The 15,204-nt window shown below is 48.4% G+C and overlaps 1 protein-coding gene across 1 annotated transcript; it reads right to left on the minus strand.

The window, feature by feature from the left end:
• Positions 1-1,136: 1,136 nt before the first annotated feature.
• On the minus strand, positions 1,137-14,412 carry LOC117999521 (calcium-binding protein 8-like). Its single transcript, XM_034988721.1, has 2 exons — positions 13,920-14,412; positions 1,137-1,273 (listed from the first exon to the last, which is right to left on the minus strand). The coding sequence occupies exons 1-2, from the start codon at positions 14,146-14,148 to the stop codon at positions 1,146-1,148; spliced, it is 357 nt and encodes a 118-aa protein (XP_034844612.1). The 5' UTR covers positions 14,149-14,412; the 3' UTR covers positions 1,137-1,145.
• Between the last annotated feature and the right edge of the window lie 792 nt (positions 14,413-15,204).

Below are 15,204 nucleotides of genomic sequence, written 5' to 3' on the forward strand. Positions count from 1 at the left end.
CATCTTTCCACTGGGGATTGTATTTCTCTTTTTATCTGGGGAAGACTAACAAAGCATATTTTAGGACGAGAAGAAGGAAAGATGCTCAAGGACCTGAACTTACAGGGGTCTTCTGGCATGGATGGGTGGGTTCAGGCTCCAGGACTCCTCTGACGGCTGGGGGTGGGCTGCAACACCACCTCCCCACTGGTCTCGGTCCCTCCCTGCACCCCCCCTCGCCCCGAAACTACCTGGCCCACCCAAAGGAGGCAGGGACGTGTGTCGGAGGACAAGCTTATATCAGGAGTAAGCGAGTAGGAGAGAATGACGTCACACGTGAAGAAGCCCAATGCATACGTCTGTCTATGTGTCTAGGTTATAGGGATGCCCACGAGTATGCTTCTTTTTTCACTAATGGCAGCACAGGGGGCAAAGCTGGGAGAAAGGCTCTCTGCAGATTCCAAAATGCTGGTGCGCGATGGGCTCTAGGAACAGAAAGCCAAGTGCCGACGGAAACTGAGAGCTCCCCAACTCTGCCAACAGGAGTCCTGTAGAAAAGGCAGTAAGAACGGAAGCGAGGGGTGCCCCCTGCACACCGACAGGCGCTGCACCCCATTCGATGGCTTTCCCCTCACGCCTTGGGAGGGGGGACGGGCTCCACTGGGTGGAGGAAGGAAGCCAGGGTGGGATGGAAGGCCCCCTCTTCGGGAGCGAGCCGGAAGTCAGCCTCTGGGGACTGAGGGTTCCCTCAGCCGGGAGTCTTCAGCTGACCCTGGGGGGTTGAGACAACGGGGCATGGAAATGACTGCACGTCCACGCCTCCCTCTTGCTCTCCTACACCACCAGCCTGGATGGCCACTGGAAAAGTCCGAGATGGGAATGAAGTCTCTCTTCCGAGTTCCTGGGGGTGATTGACGCAGTCATTGGGAACTCCTGGCTATTTTATTGCATTAGGAAACAAAACCATTAAAGCATTTAAGACAGCCCTTTTGTGTCCCTGCCAAGGAGATGAAGTGGATGGGCAACACCCGTTGCACCGCAGCCTTGGGTTCTTCACTCCACTGTGCCCTGTCTGCATGGTCCATGTCTGCTTTCGGAGGAACAGCGTCGGCCCGCAGGGCATGCACATGCACGGTGAGCCGGGGACGCAGCGGCGGGGAAGGGCACTACTCCATGCCGCTGCGGAGGATCTGGTTGGCTGCGATCAGCATGACGCTTATGATGAAGGCCATGGCGAAGGCGCAGATGAGGCTCTTGCGGACGCAGGTCTGTCTGTTCTGCTTCTGGGAATGCACTGGGGTTGCAGGGGGAGCAGAGGGTAAGGAGACGGGGAGGGCGGGGAGGGGGAGAGAAGAGAGAAGCGACACAGTGAGACAGGCTGACCTCCTCCTCCGCAAGCCCAGTCCATAGGCTGAAGACTGGTCCCATCAACAAGCGTCTCGGGGACCGTTCTCGGAGCCTAAACATCACCTCTTCTGGCAGATGGTAGGAAACAGTAAAACTTCTATAACAAACACCATGAGAGATGTGATGTTCAGAGGGAGGTATAAACTTCCAGATCCAGTGGAGTTATAGGGACTTTCTGAGTGAGCCAATACATAACATTTGAGGGTTTCACAAAAGGCATCATCCAGGCATGACGGTGTCCCCCTCTGCAGAGCACCGGGCTCCCGTTTCTGAGTCACCTGCTGCAGGCACAGCCAGGTTCAGATGCTTCCCTACCTGTTGGCACCGGGCTGGAAGCAACTTGCCCCCTCCCCAGAATTGTTCTTGGTGGCCACTGGTCGAAATGACTCTAAATGACTTCTGGTATGATTTCAGGTATGCACACCAGTGGTTCTAGAGAGGGGTTCCTAGGCACGCAGCATCCACGTCACTGGGAGCTTGTTAAAAATGCAGGTGCTCAGGCCAGACCCCATGCCCAATCTACTGAATCAGAAACTCCAGGGACGGGGCCAGCGATCTATGTTTAACTAAGTGATTCTGGTGAAATCTGAGAAGTGGAGACCACGTGCTCTGTGGACGGGACCAGTGTGAAGGAGGGAGGGAGGCACAAAACCCTCTCAGACGTTCCAGAGACATGGTGTCCCTGCCCCCATGTCCTGTTGCACCAGGGAGGTCTGACCTTGGGCCCTAGGGTTGTGTTCTCTTAATCCTTTTTGTTGGGCTTGGTCTTGTGCCCCCATTTTCATAAGGCCCTTGAGAAACCATTAATAGGTCTGAATCAGTGGGAAAGTAATTGGGACTAGACACAGGGAAATGGCAATCACCAGAAAGAAACGCTTTGATAAAGTGTGTTGAGGAAGAACAGGTCTCTTTTCCAAGAATTGCTTTCCCCTGCCGGAACTTCTTTTCCTTCTTTTTCTTCTGTTAGTCTACACGTCCTCCCTTTCCCATCTGTCTGTCCATCCGTGATCTTTGCACACAATTTACCACTTAGCATATGGCCAAAATCTGTGCCCTGGAGGCAGGTGGGAAGCTATGGACACCAGGGCTACTCACTGGACCAGCAGTATGGCACCATCTGGGAGTTTGACGTACATGTGAATTCTTGGGTCCCACTGCAGAATTACTGAATCAAAATCTCTGGGGCTGGAGGCCAGGAATTCATGAATTAATAAGTTCTCCAGGTGATTAGGGAATTGCTGGGCCCCAGCCCCAGGATTTTCGATTCAGCAGGACTAGGTGGTGCCAAAGAATCTGATGGAGTTTGAGTTGCTGGGGGACCTGACAGGTGTCTGTGTGTGTGTGTGTGTGTGTGTGTTAGGGACATAGTGGGTGGGGAGTTTTGGGAAAGATGGTTCTTTAGATTCAGATGTTAAGAAACCCAATGCCAGGACAGGAGAACATTTTTAAATCACCTTCCATTTTGAAAAGGGGTCCTTCAACCTTTGCAAACCTCCAGCGGAGGGAAAGTGGTTGTTCTTTAGGTCAGATTATGGTCCAGAGAAGGTTGGGGGTGGGGGTGGGGGTAGAAATGCAATTTCCTTCATATTACTCGCAGTCTCTCTCTGTAGGAAAGAAGACTGGCAAAAGAGCAAGGTCAAGTTAGGGTCCACATGTCTTTATTTATTTATTTTTTTAAAGATTTTGTTTATTTGACAGAGAGAGACACAGCGAGAGAGGGAACACAAGCAGGGGGAGTGGGAGAGGGAGAAGCAGGCTTCCCGCTGAGCAGGGAGCCCGATGTGGGGCTCGATCCCAGGGCCCTGGGATCATGACCTGAGCCGAAGGCAGACACTTAACGACTGAGCCATCCAGGCGCCCCGGGTCCACATGCCTTTAAGGAACCTAAAAATGGTTCAATTTCAAGTACGTCTTCCCTTTGACATTCAGTGGCTTCTCTGAGATCCCTGGAAATAACAGGGAAGTAGTAGGAAGCCCGTTGATGTTTCCAAGGACAAACAGAGCTTTCCCTGAGGGAAGGGGTCTCGGGGGGCTTGTGAAGGGGTTTCTAAAAATTGTATCAACCAGGAAGGTTTCTCCAGCAAGCCACATTTCACAGAGAGCCAGGGCCCCCTGGTGCAGCCTTGGGCTCCCTCTCCAATACTTGGTTATTTCTGCCACCGTCTCTTAGATGCTGTCTTGTTATCTTTAATCCTGGATCCACTGGGCTTCTGCTTCCCTTGGGTGATTGGGAGTATTTTCGGTTCAGTTCTCAACTTGCTGATCATGTCTGGGTCTTAGAATCTTACAAATTCTTACCTGGAGAAAGAAAATTTCCTTGGTGCAGAGATGTGCCTCCCCCGACCCCCTGCCTCCAGGAGTGGGCTAGATGTCAAAGGGTGCCAGTCCTCAGGAAGGGAAAAAGAGGTGGTGTTTAAGAACGAAAAGGACCAAAGCAGAAACTAAAATGAGGATACGGAAGTAGCGTATCTAACACTTTCTGAGGACTGGCTAATTTATTCTGGGCAGCTCCTCAGCATAAAAATGCTTCCGAAGGCAGTCATCTACCTTTCTGTCCTGAGGGCTGGTGAAGGCCAAGAAAAATTGTGTGATTACGCAGAGGGAGAAATTTTTGGCCGAAGCCCTTCTCTGTGAAGGACACTCGGAAAACAAGGTTACAGGCAACAGGATTATCCCCCTGGAGAGCGGCTGCACCTTTGATCTGAAAATCCTTCAAGGCAGTGGGGAGGGGAGAGATAAGGAAGGAGGAAAGGCCTGGAGAACCTAACAGTTTGTACTTGGGGCCATGCAAGTCGGAATCCAGACCGAAGTCCGGTAAACAGAGTGGTGCTTGCAACTCCTTCCATAGCTCTGAAATACATCACCATCTGAGCCCATAATTCAGCCTCTGTGTCTCCACGAGTCCTTTGCTCTCCAGTTCTCACGTTGTCATCAGTGGTGTGGCAGAGTACAAAAGTAATGACCTCGGAGCCAGACCCAAGTCTGAAACATGGTTATCCCACATCTTGGCTGTGTGACCTTGGGCAAGCGAATTTCCTCCAGCCTCAATCAATTCCCTCATCTATAAAATGGGACCAGTAAAACCTACCTCGTTGTGAAGATTAAGGATATATTGTTTGCGCCCAGTGAATGCCAATTCTCGTTTGTGAACCTTTTAAAAACTCCCCTTTGCTTCTCGAATACCGCCTGAGTGGGCTAGGCATGCATTGTGTGCTTTATATACATCATCGTAAAATTACATAGTGGCCGTCCTGGTGAGCTGGGTGTGTGACCGTCACTTGACAGGTGAGCGGTCTGAAGCTCGGAGAAGTGGGGTCCAAGTTCATTTGGCAAATGGTGGAGGTGGGGCTGGAGCCGGGTCTGATTCTAAGACCCAGGTTCAAAACCTCTGCACAAACTCTGTCTTCTTGATCTTTTGCTTAGCAACAGAAAGCTCAGCAATAGAAAGATCCAAAGAGAAGGCATTTCAAACACTTGATGTGGCTGACGGAGTACAACCCGCCACGAATTAATGTGTTTGTTGATAATCATTTAAGGCCTGTCTTTGGCTAGCATATATTTGCACTGCGCTATAGTTTGGGGGTTTTATTTATTCTCCGTGTCTACGCTTTGCTTCCTCAACAAGGCTTACAGGTCAGCCTAGGATGAACTGTGAACCCAGGTTAGGGCTTCTCTTAACCACCACTTAGGAGCAGCCCCGGGCAGGGGACCGAACTTCTCTGAGCCTCAGTTTCTCTCTCTGTAGAAGGAGCTAGTGATAACGTTCTGCCGTGTCAAGAATTATCTCAAAGATGAATGAGCTAATAAAAAAAAAAGTGGAAGCTACAGCCAACTGTGAATTGCTAAAGAAATGCAAGACTTGCTCCTATCCCCTCAGGGCTGGAGAAAAGTTCTGCTCATTTTTCTCCTGTTCCCAGCAGCCTCCAGCTTGGGAATGCACATCCAAGCAGTGCTCCCAGACCTTTGCTGTGGTCCCTTCCCTCATTAACTCGCCCGGGCAGCAGCGAGACTCACCCCCCTACAGCAGCACTTAGGATGTACCACCCATGCCTGCAACCTTTCTGCAAAGGCCTTCTTGCTGGGGATATGCATTCCATCCAGCTCCGAAGCTCAGCAGGGAGATCAACAGACCACCTCCGATCCCTTTCCCACCTCTGCTCCTTGAGCCACTAAGCCTCCCTGTCCAGCAACCTCTGCTTCTGGTCATCTCCACACGAGACTCTGCTTGCTGGCCAAGACTCAAGGTGCCCGTTCTCGCTGCTAGGGGTGCCCGCTGACCTCCCCTCTCATTTCTTCTGGGCCTACCCCAAACTTTACTTTCCTAGGAGGCTTCTCCTGAACATCTTGCTCTCAAAGGGCCTGATCCTTTAACATTTTTGTAATGGTCTAACTCTCAATATTTATTTATTCCTCATTGAGATGGCATTCCCATACCAGCACATTCACCCTTCACGGGTGACCAATTCAGCGGCATTTAGTACATTCGCGAGGCTGTGAAAGCATCACCACTACCTGATTCCAGAATGTTCTCATCACCCTAAAAGGAGACCCCATGCGCATTAGAAGTCATGCTCCATTCCTGCCTGGCAGTCACCAATCTACTTCCTGTCTCTGTGCAAATACCTAGTCTGGGCATTGCAAATACATTATACAACATGTAGCCTTTTGTGTCTTCTTCTTCCACTTAGCCAGGCCCATGCATGCTGTAGGGAGCATTCCTACTTTCTTTCTTTCTGTGCCACATTTTGTTATCCATTCACCTGCTGATGGACGTTGGGGTTGTGTCCATTTTTTGGCTGTTAATGGGTAATGCTGCTAAAACACTTGTATCCACGTTTTGGCTCTCTTGGGGACAGATCTAGGAGTCAAATTTCCGGGTCAGATGGTAACTCTTTTTGAGGAACTTGCAACTGAACGTGAAAATGGCAAGAATGCATCATGCTGCTGGCAATCCTTTTCATGTCGGTCTTCCCGTCAGGCCTTGGGCTCCCTTTCTAGTCTCTTGGGTTGACAGAGTAGGAGCCCTGGAAGTACATGGGGATGAAATGTGAGTTGGGGGAGGCTGACACAGGAGGATATAGAAGTGAGGTCTCTAGTTTTCTTGAAAGCTTGTTAGCAAGTCTTCAGCACCTGCAGACTCCTGGCTGCTACGGCAGGACCTGGGTTTGTGAGCTCTAGCAACAGATTGTGCCTTTTGCTTTCTCATTTTCACAGAGATTCACACTGCTCCACTCGGCAAACAACAGGCAGTGACTCCTGGATTTTCTCCTGGAGGCGGGAGTCCATACGGATTTTGCCACTGACCAGCTGGGTGGACCTTGGATATATGGGGTTCATAATCCCTCTGGCTTCAGTCTCTTAGAAATGGGGCTGCACGTCTGGAGGCACTGGTTCCCAAATGAGGCAAACCAGAATCATAACAATTCTGATTAATTGCCCCAACACAGACCTATGTAAGTGATATTTCTGGCAGGGAGCTTGGGGCTCAGGAATGTTTAAAAACAAAACAATATAAAACCCATCTTAGGTGGTTCTCACAAGGAGCCAGAACTACTAGGTCTGGGAGCTATTATTGCTCTGTGATCCTTCCAGGTCCAACATTTTATGATTTTATGAAACTGAATATTTCCAAAGCCTAAGGCGGAACTAATTAAGAGCCTCTGAAAGAGAATTTTCTATACATCAGTGAAATCAGGAATGCTCACGTACCCCAGGTGAGACCTGAAGACAAGATGGATGAGGCTGGTATGCTTTATGATGCCCTTTAAGGGGAAGAGGGGCCACCTCTCCTTCTGGGGGTGGGAGCTGGTTCCTTCTCTACCACAAAATCATCTCGGGTTTCTAGCCATCAGACAGCTGTGTCTTGCTTGGTTCCACTGTGGACCAGGTGTTGTTTTAGCCTTTCCAATAGACCTTTCCTCTTCTCGGAACAAAATTCATCTTTTGGTTTGGGGATCTGTACCTCTCCACCTAGTGGAACTCTCAATCCAGCACTTCAGCTTTCCCACTGCAGCAAACCAGACCGGCCAAGTAGAGTGTGCCAAGCTCTTGGCTTGGTCCAGGGCAAGGCACATGGGCCAAGCACGATTGATGGGAGCCCCATCTTGGAATGGAAATGAGTCTTCAGGGAGACAATCCTGTCCCTTCGGGGAGAGAGAGACTGCCCAAGAATGAAGCTGACAGAGAGGAAAGAAGGACAGAGAGACTGGGAATAAGACAGTGTGAGACTGGGGGGGTGGGGAGGGGAGGCTGTCGCTTGAGCTCTTTGGATCCAGGTCAGTCAAAGTTCATCCCTTTGACTTCTTGTATTATCTGAGCCAGTGTTTTTTTTTTAGTTTAAGGGGTTTCTGCTACTCGAAACCAAGAGTATTGACCAGTACCTTCAGTAAGTTCAATGTTGGCGATGATGACTCTAGGAATGAATGTGTCAAGAAGAATGTTCAAACTCTGCAAATTTGGTCCCTGTCCCATCCTTCAAAGATGTGGCATTCTAGCAGTGGGTGCTCATGACATCTCCAGGAAAAAAACAAAAGAAGAACAGACCTGGGGCTAGGGACCAGCTAATTTTGTTTTTGTTGTTGTTGTTTGTTTGTTTTGAGTGTTTACTACTGTGTTAAGCATTGTACAAAATATTCTCATGTGTTACCTCACTTAGTCCTCCTAACAACCACATGAGGTCATCATAGGATTCCCATTTCACGGATGAAGAACATTAGGCTCTGAATATTTATTTAAGTGTCTCGGGCAAATGACTGAATACATGGTGCAGCAGGATTTTAAGCCAGGCTTGTCCAGACTGCAGAGCTGGAGTTCTTAACCACCAGATGTATTTATCAAAAACAGCTCTCCAGCTCTCTGTCTGGTGTCTCAGATTCTCATCCCTCCTCACCGATGGCTCCAGAAAACTTTCCTCCAGGATTGCTGGGACGGATTCCCGAACAGAAGAAAAATCCCTTTCTTTCTGAAGCCCCAAATCTCTTCGCAAACTCTCTCCTGTCTCACTACCTGCCATGGACCTCAGCTACACCTTAACCTGATACCTTTACCCAAGGAGAACAGGGTTTATTTAAGGAAAGTCATAGCACCGGGAAAAATGGGAGCAGATGGTAGAGATGACATCGTATGCCCTTTTCATTTGGATGGGCCTGAAATACCCAATGTGCACGGCCAGGTGATGGGGCAAGGCTCCCCACCTGGGTGTGAACTTGACATCCTGAGAGGAATACTGCAACTTTCAGCAGGGATGGCTGAGCTGGAGACCTTGAATTTGGCTGCAAATTCTTTCTGACCTTCCAGTGAGTCCAGAAATTGTCGAATCTGGATGTGACTGTCATTGTCCAATCTTTGCATTGGACAAATGAAGAAAAGAAGACCCAGGGAGTTTTTAAATAACTTCCTCAGGGTTGGGGCGCCTGGGTGGCTCAGTTGGTTGAGCATCTGATGCTTGGTTTTGGCTCAGGTCATGATCTCGGGGTCATGAGATCGAGCCCCGCATTGGGCTTCGTACTCAGCAGGGAGTCTGCTTGAAAATTCCGTCCTTCTCCCTCTGCCCCTCCTCTCACTCTCTCTCTCTCTCAATCTATCTATTTTTCTCTCTCTCAAATAAGTAAATAAATCTTAAAAAAATTAATAACTTATCCAGGAGCACATATCTAGTCTACACAGGGCTGGAAACATGACCCGCACATCCATGCGGCGATGCTTTGGGGGCTACCTGGCCAGTGTCACCTCCTTGGACATTTATTTCTCTTGTCCATCATCCCATCACTGAATGGTGCAGGGCTGTTCTGCTGTGCCTTTCATAGAAACTATCCCCCCGTTGATGATTTTGCTTTACTTCCTTCTGTCGTGCGTGTTGTCAGAATGTCTAGAAAAATCTGACAGCTGGTATTCCATTTAGGGACAACATTTGGGGGATGTGTCTTGAAAGGGCTCGCACATAGTCTTCCTGCACTTCTACTCAACTTCCAAATATAATATGATTTCACTGGCGATGAAATGGAAAATGAGTAATGACGGAGTGCCATTCTGTAAGGAGTCTGAAATGCCTACATCTGGCTGAAGGACCCAGAAGAACAAATGAAGAGGCCAGGGCAGGGCTGTGTCAGAGAGCCCCGGGTTCAAATCCCTACCCGTGATTTGACTTTGGGCAAAGGACACCACTCTGCTGAGCCTCACTTTCCTCATCTGGACCAGTGGGGCCGCAGAACTAATCTTGCAGGTCAGTTGCACATGTTAACAAATGACCAGCACCTGGCCGGCATGCTGGGCAGTTTCCTCCTGTCCCTTTACCTCCTGGACTGTATCAATTTGAATTAAGCAGTAAACATATTGGAGGCAGTAAATCAAACTTAATATATAGTAGAATTTGTTACGCGAACCCTTAAATAAGGAGCTGGTGACAGGCAAATAGATGATTCAACCACAAGACCACTCAGTTTCACATATGTCAGCAACTGGAACCAAATAATGAAATACGAATGTGTCTCTCAGTGTCTGTGAGCTTATGTTCCCCAAAAGCTAAATGTCTGGTGATTATAAGGGGTGAAACAGAAGCAAAACGTCTTAAAACTCTTACGTAGTACAGATAGTGAATGTGCATTGTGGGGAGTCACATACTCTTGTATCTAACCCATTTGGGTAGATGCTGACGTATTTATTTTTCCAAATGGTTAGAACACAAATAGTGAAAACTGACACCTCAGGACACTGAGCATAATTTATCTGAATAAGGGAATTCAAAAAGATCAGGGGGGTTGGGAGGGCCTGAAAGTCATACTGAGTATTCTCATGGGATCCGGGCCCTATCGGATTCGGGCTCGTGGGTTATGCCAGAGAGGCCCTGACTTCAGTGCTGTTCAATGACCTCATGCCCAGAGCACCCAGCACGGTAGGTGACAGCTGGTCAGGTGCCTGACTCAATCCGAGTAACTTCTCATCCAGAAGCCAGGTGTGAATAAAGGTAAGGTCTCCTTCAGAGCCCTTGAATTAGATTCTTCTAGTCTCTTCCCTGCCTTAATAAGGGTTTCTGTAAATGACTTCTTTTGGTGCTCCAGGAAAATGGGTTCTACATGTGACATGAACCCCCATCTCAGAGTTTCCTGAAGAAGTCAGGAAACCTTTCCTTCTATGTAGCTTGGAGTCTCATCCTGTTGCCTCTTGTCCTTCACCTGGGAGAAGATGGAAAAGTTCCTGCTTCTTTATGCTCCAGAGCCCTGTCTTCCGTAAAGATAAGGCAGATTAGAATGTGTCAGGGGCTGGTGTGTGTGTGTGTGTGTGCGCACGAGTTTGTGCATATATCTGTGGTCTGTGTTGGCCTAAAACTTAAACGAATAAAGACAACAACATCAAGCCAAAAGGAAAACTAAAAGGAGAGAAAGAAATCCAGAAACCTCTCCCATCACGGGGGCCACAACCCCCTGGGCTCCTGGCCTATTTCTCCTTTATGCTTCCATTCATATGGAAAGAAGGATGTTTGTGTCCTCATTCAGCGGACAGAAACGGAACACCTCTGTACAAGTCTCAGACCCAACATCTATAAAAGTGAAGAGTATAATCACTGACGTAAAACGATGCTGGTGGCATGTGGAAGGTCTCCTGTTAATGTCTAACTGGCTCTGCGTCACACGGATTGTGCAAATCCACATTTCCAAAGCTGTGTCACACTCCAGAATCCCAGTCTTGACCCTAACCTTGCTGTGCTCTGAGCTATTCGATTAAATTCTCCCTCTGCCACACGATATCAGTTTCTTTCTTTCTTTCTTTCTTTTTCTTTTAAGATTTTATTTATTTATTTGACAGGGAGAGAGAGCATAAGCAGGGGGAGCAGCAGAGGGAGAGGGAGATGCAGACCCTCTGCTGAGCAGGGAGCCCGATGCGGGGCTCGATCCCAGCACCCTGGGATCATGACCTGAGCCGAAGGCAGAAGCTTAACCAACTGAGCCACCCAGGCGCCCCAACACAACATCAGTTTCATTGACCACCTCCTCCTTCCTTGCTCAGAGATAGATAGATGTGCCCTTTCATCTTTTAAGGCAAAGACCTATACTTCTAGGTTTTTTTCTTTCTCATTGATGCCTTCCTCTGACATAAGGGGGGCAAGACTCCCAATCCCCATGGATTTCCCGGCTTTGGGTACACACTGGCTGCAGCAGTTTTTTGTTTTGTTTGTTTGTTTCTCGCTGCAGCAAAGTTTTAACAAGAGAAGGAGGGAGGAGCTCCTTGGGTGGGAAGGTCAAGGTCAGCCACTGAGTCTCAAATGCATTCTTCTAGGGCACAGGGTCCTCAATGCCTGTGTGGCATCTCTTCCTAGACAACCCTGCCCAAAAATACAATCAGGGAAGCCCCTTCTCGAACAAGGAGAGGGCTGTGGGCATTAAATATATCCACCAGTGACTCTGATCCTATCCGAGATTGGAAAAATCTTAAACCTGAACACAAAGCAATGAGCTTGCATCTGGGGCCAAACAGCGCTGACATAATATTTAAAATACAAAACACACCAAAAAAACCCCAACTCTCTGATGTGAAAACAAGCAAATGGATTATGTAATCAAGGTTGCAGAGGTCATTCAAAAAAGCAATCTACTAATTATAAAGCAATGTTTCTTTTCTTAAATAAGACCACAAAGTTTAAGGCATTTAGTACAGTGACTGGAACTTATCAATTACCTCCGTCCCCCAAATGGTAGCTGTTGCCAATGTTATAAGTCTGAATCAATGAAAGCAGACTCTGTAAGACTTCTATTTGGAAAAATCCCTTTCTCAGTCACTTACTTCATTAATGTATGAGCTCCTGAATAATAAAAAGACATTGCTTAGAGTTCAGATTACTTCCTCGTGCACAGTCTGACCTTTCCCAAATTATTAAGACTTGTGACATTTCTCTGAACAAAACAATGATCCACAGACGAAGGCTCCTGTGGAAAATAAAATGCCCAGAAATACTCTTCCCACCCATCTCAAGAGTGTTTGCTGACAGTGGGGGGCTGGAGCCCCCGGGTGCTTCCATTGTTTGAACAGGGAGGAACGAGAGGGATGGGGGAGACCAAGGAAAACTTATCCAAGATCCAAGTTTTCTCCCATCTCTGCCTCCCTCCCTCTACTGACCCTCCCCGTGTCCCCCCCCCCCGCCCCCGCCCCCACCCTGCTGCAAATGGCCTTGGCTGTGACCATCCCACTCTGGGTGTGCAACTCCAAATATGGCCACTGATGCTACAGCCCAGGGGTCACACTGAGGCTAAGCAAGGCAGCCTCTGTACAACCACTGGGTTACGTCTGCCATTCCAGCATTTTTGAAAAATTTAAATTTGAATGTGTTTAGAAGGGGCATTGCTCTCAGGTTTACGCCCGTTCCCACCCACTACTCCCTATTTCCCAGGCTTGAGTTAATTTCATTTATCGCCTCGGAGTATGAGCATCTCTTCCTGTTTCCTCTTGCCATGGCCTTTAATCCTGCACACGATGCAGCCCAGACAGGACCCGTGGGCGTGTAGGTCTGAATGAGCCAATGTGGCCACCTGGACTAACCCCGCCCCGAGTAGACTCCCTGCCACAGTGCTCTGTCGGCTTGAAAGAGGCAGCTCTAAGACCAGGCAGCCGAATCTATTCTGGTGGCCACATCACAGCTTACCCACGTGTACATTGATTTCTTTAAGTGTTCATAAAAAAAGAACGGAAAATAATAGTTTGACCTCTTTAAGAAATCTCAGCACTGAACAAGTGAAAAATTGCTGGTAGCCTGATATCCTGTTTTAATGTAATTAAAAAATTTTTTTTCCGATGCATCAGCGTTGTTATAGTAGTTCTGATTTTCAAAGTTGGAAAGAGGGATTCGATTATTTAGCTTACCTGGAACTTTCTACTAATTAGGGGATCAGGTAGGTGGGGTTTTTTTTTCTTAAGTTTTCTTTCATGAGCCCCCCAAAATGGCCTCTCATGGGTCTATATTTTGGCCCCAGGAAAACCTTATTTCTTCTGAAACTCCATGGTTATGTTCACGAGAGTCCTTTCATGAAGGGGGCTCTTTCTGAGCAGCGCCCTCAGGGAACAGAGCACAGAGGTAAACCATTCCTCAGGGTCCTGAGAGGTAGGTGTAATTATCCTAATGTTTCTAGGCAAGGATGCACCCTCAGGGAAGGCACACCTGGTGTCCAAGGTCACACAGTTAACCACTGGACTGGATCCAAGTTTGCCACCAGCCCAAACAGGCCGTGGGTACCACTCCACGTGGCCCCCAGTAAGGAAAGGCAAACACCACAAAGCTGCACATCTAATCAGAGACCTCAGAGGATCACTGGAGGAAAGACAGGGTCACTAAAGGTCCTGCAAAAATGCAGAGTTTGGGGAAAAAAACAGAAAGGAAATAAATAACCTGCTGCATCTTTGCAGTGAGGATCTTGTAACCTGGGTCCTGGATTCTTGGCTTCAGTACAAGGCACTCCAGCCCCAACTGTAAACACATTTTCCATCGACAGAGGATGTGGAGGCATGCGCTGAGCCCAGAGCAGGAAAGCAGAAGCAGGGGTACCTACCTCCTTCAAACTCTGTTTGGCAGTTCTCCGACGTCTCCTGCAGGCTCTCCTCCTCGTTGATGATGATGTTCTCAATGTCCTTCATTGTTAAATGGTCCCGGAAGGCATGGTAGAGGATATGCTTCAACTCCTCCAGAGTTATCCTCTGCATGTCGAACTGTAAAGAGAAAGAGGAGTGAGATGGTCTCAGGCACACGGGGCTGAGAAGCCAGCTTGGGGCATGACCCATGGCCCTAACGCCCCAAAGCGCCTCTCTAGGAGCTTCTCCCAGCTTTGCTGGGTAGCAGCTGAGCAGTTTGTCTGTCACATTCAGCTCCAAGCATACTCGGGAACTTGCAGGGGACTTGGTGGGAATACAGCGAGTGCAACATATCCCCCTCAACTGAGAGTCCTGGAGAAAAAGATGCCAGCTGCTAGTTTGGCTTCCTACTCACCCAGCCATCTGCTGTCACCTCCTCACACCCTGCACACCTCACGGACTTTGGAGTTGTGTCACACTTCAGACAATGCACATGTCTCTAAAGATGATACAGCTCCCAAGGAGCCAGCCATTCCCATCTTGCTTTAAATATGTACCTTGTTTGGGGCGCCTGGGTGGCTCAGTCGGTTGAGCGCGTGACTCTTGGTTTCGGCTCAGCTCATGATTTTGGGGTCGTGAGATCGAGCCCCGCATTGGGCTCAGTGCTTAGTACAGGGTCTGCTTCCCCTCTCCCTCTGCCCCTCCTCCCCCACTCTCTGTAAAATAAATAGATAAATCTTAAAAATAAAGATGTACCTTGTTCTAACAAGATAGAATACAAGTTCAAAGCCATGTTTATGAGGAAGAGAAGCTAAAGGACAAGTGTAGCTTCCCCAGGTATGTTCCTCCTGTCCTAGGGAAAGGATTATACTCTCCCACTCCCTTTCTATCAGGTTTGGTCCTATCACTTCCTTGGCCAATGAAATGTGAGTAGAAGTCACATATGCCACATCCAATGAAAAGCTTTAAGAGCCATTCTGTGGTTCGGTCATGTGCTCTTTCCCCTCCGCCATGAGAACAGCATGTCCCACGTGGGGGCTATTCCTTCTGTCTGGGCCCCAGAACAAGGATAAAGTGGAGAAGACCTGCAGATACCCCATAAAGGAAAAATAATGTGGGTAAGAAATGCCCTCTGTTGTGATCAGCCATAAAGATTCTGGGCTTGTTTGCTAAGTTGGTTTAAGTCAACAACACAAAAATTAATACACGGAAGTAAGAGGCTACCCTAACAAACTTTCTAAAATAGGATGTTCCAGGGCCAAATGG

The sequence above is a fragment of the Mirounga leonina genome, unplaced genomic scaffold (assembly GCF_011800145.1).
Source record: "Mirounga leonina isolate KUSES-001 unplaced genomic scaffold, KU_Mleo_1.0 Mir_454, whole genome shotgun sequence".
Lineage (NCBI taxonomy): Eukaryota > Metazoa > Chordata > Mammalia > Carnivora > Phocidae > Mirounga > Mirounga leonina.